The sequence below is a fragment of the Ictalurus furcatus genome, chromosome 8, assembly GCF_023375685.1.
Source record: "Ictalurus furcatus strain D&B chromosome 8, Billie_1.0, whole genome shotgun sequence".
Classification (NCBI taxonomy): Eukaryota; Metazoa; Chordata; class Actinopteri; order Siluriformes; family Ictaluridae; genus Ictalurus; species Ictalurus furcatus.
In genome coordinates, this window is record NC_071262.1 from 27,273,380 (window position 1) to 27,281,082 (window position 7,703).

General features: G+C 39.7%; 1 protein-coding gene across 1 annotated transcript; it reads right to left on the bottom strand.

The window, feature by feature from the left end:
• Positions 1 to 3,576: 3,576 nt before the first annotated feature.
• hbegfa (heparin-binding EGF-like growth factor a) lies at positions 3,577 to 6,499 on the bottom strand. The gene is made up of 6 exons (XM_053631845.1): positions 6,174 to 6,499; positions 5,295 to 5,525; positions 4,993 to 5,200; positions 4,725 to 4,880; positions 4,542 to 4,630; positions 3,577 to 4,407 (listed from the first exon to the last, which is right to left on the bottom strand). Exons 1-5 carry the CDS (start codon positions 6,211 to 6,213, stop codon positions 4,558 to 4,560), a joined length of 708 nt encoding a protein of 235 aa, XP_053487820.1. The 5' UTR covers positions 6,214 to 6,499; the 3' UTR covers positions 3,577 to 4,407; positions 4,542 to 4,557.
• Between the last annotated feature and the right edge of the window lie 1,204 nt (positions 6,500 to 7,703).

A 7,703-nucleotide genomic window follows, 5' to 3' on the forward strand; every position in this document is an offset into this window, starting at 1 on the left:
ACCAGGTTGAAAGGTATAGGCAGTAGGCGCTAACTTCCCAAAGGCTGTTGGCCATATGGCTAATGGTTGCCTACACACAACCCACGGAGTGTGATGAGGGAAACATTCGACGAGAAGAAAAAAAAAACAAACACTTTGTGTGCATAAACAGGATGTAAAATAGAAAGCAGAACAAACCATGCGGTTCTGACTGGGCGCAAGTATAAAGGTGAACTTTAGGACATGACTACATGCAAGAGGAAATGACTGAAATCAAATAGCTGGGGCGATATTCAAGGACAAGTATTTTGAACGTGGTGCAATTGATTGATTTATTTAAAAAAAAAATAATACACATATTCCTTCATATTGGCACCCTGTCCAGGGTGTACCCCGCCTCGTGCCCGATGCTCCCTGGGATAGGTGCCAGGATTCCCCGTGACCCTGAAGGAAGGATAAGCGGTAGAAGATGGATGGATGGATGGATGGATGGATATTCCTTCATTCCCCTTGACTAAGCGCTTTATCCTGAGCAGGGTCATGGTGATCCGGTCATGGTGGATCCCGGGAAAACTGGGCGTAAAGTTATAATACACCCTGGAAAGGTCACCAGTCTGTCGGACATTTACAGTAGAGATCGCACAGATCCGATACGCAGGAGCGGTATCGCGCCAATACCAGTTAAAAATGGTGCGTCGGATATCAGATCTGATCCTGTAACTAATATGGCATTAACATACTTGTTGTTAGGATTGATTTGTATCATATTTGATACTTCATTGCATTTATTTCTATTTGAATCACAAAAAAAAAAAGTGATTTTGTGTATTTGAGTTTAACTGAATCAAAACTGTTTTGTAGAAGTCATGTTTTTAGCTACGGGTTTTATTTATTTATTTATTAAGTAATCACATTTACACCTAGTGGCATTTACACCTTTACTGGCAGAAAGTTTCTGCACAATTTTTTCATTATTTCCGGTTATAACGCGATCATTTCTGTCTAGAAATAGCCTTGATGTTCTCAGATTTGTTTTGTTTTCAACTCATAACCAGAAATCGCAGATAAATCCGATTATATTCGAGATATTGAATGGAATGTCCATGATCCTGAATAAGTGTTAATACCTTGGCCTTTAACAAAGTACTTAGGTTCAGGATACGCCCTTGTGGAACGCTGGTGTGCCCTTCCTCTTCCCTCCATTAGGAAAGTATCAAGCCATGCCCAAGCGTGGCCAAATAAAGGGTTAAAAGGAGTGGAAACGATCTCTCTAGCGTGTGGGCGTCACACAGCTGAATAGCATTGTATCCCAATGAGGAGCAGACTCAGCAGCCTGTCATGGAGGCCTCTAGAGACGCTCTTTTATCCTACCTTTCATCTCACAAAGTTACAGGCTAGGAAGTGGTTTAATAAAGAAGAACATGAAGTTGGACAATGTATGGCCAATGCATTTTTTTTTTTATGGCCAGCTCTTGATAACTGTGGAAGGATTGTCAAATCTCATTTGTGCAAAACCGGAGACGTCGAGGCGACGTTTCTGTTTCTGACACTTCTTGCTGCATTGGTCGTGAAATTCAACCCTGTGCTGTTGTGTGTGTTTGGATTTTAAGGGACGAGACGGCAAATTACATGAAAGCGCTGTTCTGATTTTCACAATTCAGTCATTTTTCATTTATATCGCTTTTTCGTGTTGTTATATTCATATTATATCGCTTAAAGGGTATAATACACTTTTATAAGGCCCAGCATTCTGAGCACAATGTTTATTTCGAGGTTGAGCGCTGTACATCATACCTTACACGGTTAGCCCCACACTATATTCAACAGTATTACAGTGTTATTATTAGACTCTATGCTTTCCGGGACCTTTTCCTTCCCTGTTCACTTCCTGGATCATCTCTCGCTTGGTGTTCCGGTACCTCATGTTTGGCAAATTAAGCACTGGTCGTAACAGATTATATCAAATCAGATGGCGAAAATCTTATAATCAGAATAGGATCCGACTGAAAATGATAATTATAGCTCTTTTTTATGGATTTCTAAATGACTGTTTTGACCTGAGCTAATTATACGCTATTTATTCGCTATTTTTTAAAAAAATGGCTATGGGACTGTTCGCTGAATGAATAGTTTGCTACGTGAACCTAGTACACAAAAAACGCACAATGCTCAATGTTACATAACGCAACAGGTCTTTAAAGGGAGATTTATAACGATCTGATTCTTGTGTTATAAACAGTAGACTTTCTACAAAGAATATTCCAGAAAGAAGTATACGAAACCAATAAACTATTTTTTTTTTTTTTAAGTAGACCAAAAGTAATCAAGTGATCTACGCAAACCATCACTGAACTAGTGGAAATGTAGTTTTTAAATGGCCTGTTATTATGGTCATAACTTTCAGTTTTTTTTGTTTTTTTTTTTTTAAATTCTATGTTTTCAACTCTATACAACACTCTATTTAGCACTCTAATGGTTGTACATGGAGAACCCGTTTTCAAAGTAAGCACCTCTGTCAATATGGAGAACCCTTAATGAACTCTGGAAGGATTATTTTTCCTAAAAGACCGCTACAAACTCTAACCCAGAGTCTCACCTTGCACTCTAAAAGGTTCTTTGATTTATCACACCGGGAGAACCGTTACAGTTTTGACTAATTTTGACGCAACAGTAGAGGTTTTCCCTTTCATAAAATATCCCAAGAGGAACTCCATTAGAAAGCTAACGTCATTAACAAGGAGTTGAAAAGTGTGGAACTACATGTACTCGCATTACAGTACTTGAGTACATGGTTCACTCTAATGGTACCTTTTGAGTATAATTTAACCATGGTATTTTTACTTTAAATCGAGTTTTTTAAAAAAATAAATTAAACACTGAATATCACTCAATTTATTTTTGATTACCATTATCAGCGTAAAAAAAAACCCCCAACAATGCATTTAATTCCGGAAGAAAGTAAGCCAATTAGAAGACAAATTTTGAGACCCACTCAAAAAGCAAGCAGTTTCCTGCTCTACACTTCAGGCACCACGTGCTTAGCGGCAAGCCATTAGCGAGCTGAGTGAGCTAGACTAGCTAGCCGGGTCTTTTGATATTTTACACTATGAACTCTCCATGTTAAACTTTAAATGCCACTTCAAAACATAGGTAATGTGAAGACAACCAAGGGGTGTCTTTAGATCGCTAACTATATAGCTAGAAACGTATGAATTAGCATGAGCTAGCTACTTAGCAAGCTACTGAAACCCAAACATCATTTGGCTAAGTTAACTAGCCAGCTAACTTTATTCTCTTGATAATGGACGTGGTGTTCAGTTCAGTGTAGCTTACTTGGTTCATTAACATAAGAGCAAAATAAAAAGTAGAATAGTTCCAGTTAGTTGTGTCAGTTGTAGTCGTGTAAAAAATGAATTTGTAAACAAGTAGTTTTTCGACAGACGACTCGTTTACTTTTACTTTTACTCATTAACCACGTAAAGAACCTTTGAGGAACCCTGAGCAGACAAATAAAGGATATATAAACCAATAAGAAGAAACAGAAGTTCAAGAAGTCAGGTTTAGGTTTTTTTTTTTTATCAGGCTTTTTAATTCACATTTTTCTTTTTTTTTTTTAACACTGTGAAAGTTTTCCTGGCTGAATAAAACTGCTGTAAAACTTTTTTTTTTTAAATGTGGTTTCATCATGTTTTCTCAATAAGCAAGAAACTATAGATATTTGAAAGTTGGATGTGAAGCACAAAACATGTTCATGAAAGTATTTAATACTGTAAAGGAGGGAGAAATGCTTCAATTACTAGTTGTTGAAGTATTCAACAAACAAAATGCTTTTGCTTTTTTTGATTGTTGTTTTTGCCATATTAGAGTCTTTTCATAATAATTCTGAAATTTTAATAAATACAGTATTATATATATATATATATATATATATATATATATATATATATATATATATATATATATATATACACGCGACACATTTCAAACACATGGACAGTAAAATCAGAGCCTCTAAAGTTTGGTACAAATAAATATTTAAATAAATAAATTAACACTAGGGTCTCAGAAACAAACAAATGTACATAAATAGAAATTTTTTTTACAGGTAAAAATAGGTCATTTCAGGGCCACATCTCTTTATCAGTGAATGTCTGAACCCACAGGACGCAGATATTTGCGTCCAGAACTTGATTCGTGTCTCAGTCCTTCTTCTTCACACTGCAGCTCCAGGGGGCCAAGCACTGAGCTCCGGTTATACCCTGCTGAACATCTTGATGAGTCCCGATCGCAGCGATTGTGGCATCATGACTTAGACAACATCCGTAATGCTCTCTCTCTCTCTCTCTCTCTTTCTCTCTCTCTCTCTCTCTCGGCCTTCATCTTGTCTATTTTATTTTGAGGTAGAATTTCAAAGACTTCACAGCCACCCTGAAATAAAACAGACATCCAAGAGATCAAATGTCACATATGGAACTAAAAACGCAGCCTAGCGATGACCTCATGTAGTCAGGGGATATTGTGCACACATTGTCTGGATGGATGGTGTGTGTGTGACGGCTTACCGTGAGCTCCTGTGATTTAGCGATGTGTAGACGTGCCAAGCTTAACCTTCTCCTCGTTTTCCACATCGTATGTGTCTCGTTTGTGAAACCTGTCGATCACAAGAGAGACGTTAGGTCTCATTTTATACCACAGATATACCGTATGAAATCGCTGGTATGATATGAGGTGCATCAATAACTAACCTGAGAGCTAGGAGGAGGCCGATGATGGTTAGACAGAGTGACGAGAGAACGACAGCCACGACGGCGAGGGCCGTCGTCCGACTGTAGCCTTCTTCATGTGTTCCTACAGGTAATGTGAAAAAGTGGCACCTCTCTCCTGTGTAATCTTTATCGCATCTGCAAAAAAAATTTTTTAATGATTTAAACTGCCGGGTTTACGTAGACAGAACGATGAAACTTTTCAGAACGTGAAAAAGTTGCAGCAGATTGCTGGAATAATTAGACTTACATGCACGAGGGGCCGAGCTTTCTCAGATACTGGCACGTTCCATGGATGCAATAATCCTTATATTTCTTCAGGCAAGGATTCCTCTTCTTCCCTTTCCCCTTTCCCTTTCCTTTCTTCCCTCCCTTCCCTTTCCTCTCGTTCTCTTCACCTACGCGCCTCTCTGCATTCAGCACTGTGGACGGGTCTTTCGGTTTGCTCGAAAATGCGACTGCGGAAGCACAACAACGACAGCACAAATTAACGACCACGTTTTCAAACAAAGAATACCACGTAAAAGATTCAAAGTAAATCTTCTGAATTACCTTGAGGCATCTCGAAATCCCCCGACAGCTCGTATTCGTCTTGCTCATCATCGTCGTAGTAGTATTCCTCCTCATCCTCTTGTCGGTCGTCCTCTTGGTGCTTGCTGTCGTTGGTAGGCCTTCTGTCGTTCAGAACCTCAGACGTGCGCAGCAGGTGAATCACGGTCGTTTGTGCAGGCTTCTCAGACTCGTACCTGTCTATAGATGCGCCGCTCGCCAGACTGAAAATAACTAACAACAACAACAAAAAAAAAGAGTAAAAAGAGTTTATTTCAGGTAAATCATTCACGTCAGTGTTTATTTGCCTCGTCAGTCTCAGGACTAGGATTGTGTTCTCCCTAGATATAGATATATGGAAGTAGGTGCCAATATTTTCGAGCGTTCCGACAGCGAGATCACTGTGCGCTTATCCACATTTACCTGTTAGAGCGAATACGTCCGACTTACGTGATGTGATAGCTAATATGAAAACAACCTATTCTTTCCCTAAAATAGGTCACACGCTCTACACCCCTAGAGGGTGCTCGGGCAGATTTACAAAACTCACATGCACAGACACTGATCTAATGCATGAACACACGGGTCAAAAATAAACAGATCACGTTACATTACATAAAGATTATTCTTAAATGGGCCGGTGACCAACTGAACCACAGTGTTGACCTCCGAGGAAAGATTCTTAGACATGCTTTGAAGATTTAATACAGGTAACATGTCCTGTTCAAGGAATTATTCCAGCATTATGAGAACACTACTGAAATACGGTTCATGTCACACACACTTCATCATGTGCACACGGACACTCACACACACACACACACACACACACACACACACACACACAAGGCAAAAGCCTGAATGAAGCCTGGGATTACTTACCGAGGACATGGGCGAGAACGGCCAGCACACACAGCTTCATAGTTTCCAACTCGGATAGAACAGGAAGAGAAGAAGTAAAGGAAGAGGGAAGAAAAAAGTATTCCACAGAGGTCCGAGTTTAATCCGTGGACGTGCGCTGGCCCGTGGCTGAGATCTGACAGAGGAGCGAGACAGAAATCAGTGCTGGTGGAGAGTGAGCATTTAAATAGAAGAGGAGACCACGCCTGCTCAACCCACACACACACACACACACACACTCACACACTCACTCTTTCTCTCTCTCTCTCTCTCTCTCTCTCCCTTTCCTCTCACACTCCTCCACAGAAGGTTTGGTAATGCGTACAGTCATTTTAATTTACATCGATTTTTAGTACTCTAAAGGAACCTTCAAGGGAACCATCCCTGTAACAAAGAGGGTGAGGTCAGAACATTCTGGAGAACCGTTTTGCGGAGTGACAAACCTGTAACTTTTTTATTTTTTACATTTTTAAACCTACCTAGATGTAGAACCCTGCACCAGAGAGGGTTCCAAACAGAACCTTTAATTAGCCAAATAACCTACCTTCAGGGTTTGAGGTAGAAATTTGCAACAGAGACGGCTCCATATACAACCTCTTTGAGCTAACCAGAGCTAATTTAAGGGTTCTATGTAGAACCTTGCACCATAAAGGGTTCCAAATACAACCGTGTAGTGAAAGGACAAATGTTTATCTGTCCAAAGAACCTACCTTAAGGGTTCCTTAAGTTGTAAACCCTTAGAATCTCTTCAGGAAGAGATTAACCTTTAACTATCCAAACTTTCTACCTTAAAGGTTCTATGTAGAGCCGTGCAACAGAGAGGGATCCAAGATAACCTCTTTGGGAAGAGACAAACCTTTAACTATCCAAAAGAATCCACTGTATGGGTTCTGTGTCGAACCCTGCAACAGAAATGGTTCCAAAGACAACCTTTAGTTATCCAAAGAACCTACCTTCAGGGTTCTAGGTAGACCCCTAGAATCTCTTCAGGAAAAGATAAACCTTTAACTATCCAAATATTCTACCTTAAAGGTTCTATGTAGAGCCTTGCAACAGATCGGGTTCCATGTACAACCTCTTTGGGAACTCTCTACTATTCAGAGTAGCTACGTAGAATCCTGTACCATAAAGATTCCAAACAGAAGCATGTCGGGAAAAGACAAATGTTTAATTATCCAAAGAACCTGCCTTAAAGGTTCTATGTAGACCCTCAAATCTCTTCAGGAAGAGACTATCCAAACAACCTGCCTTAAAGCATCTTTGTAGAACCCTTCAACAGAGAGGGTTCCAAGATAACCTCTTTGGGAAGAGACAAACATTTACCTATACGAAGAATCTACTCTATGGGTTCTGTATAGAATCCTGCACCAGAGAGGACTCCAAAGAGAACCTTTAATTATCCAAAGATCATACCTTCAGGGTTACAACCTCTTTTGGGAAGAGACAAGACTTTAACTATTTTACCATTCATGGAAGCTACGTGGAACCCTACAACATAAAGGGTTCCACTTA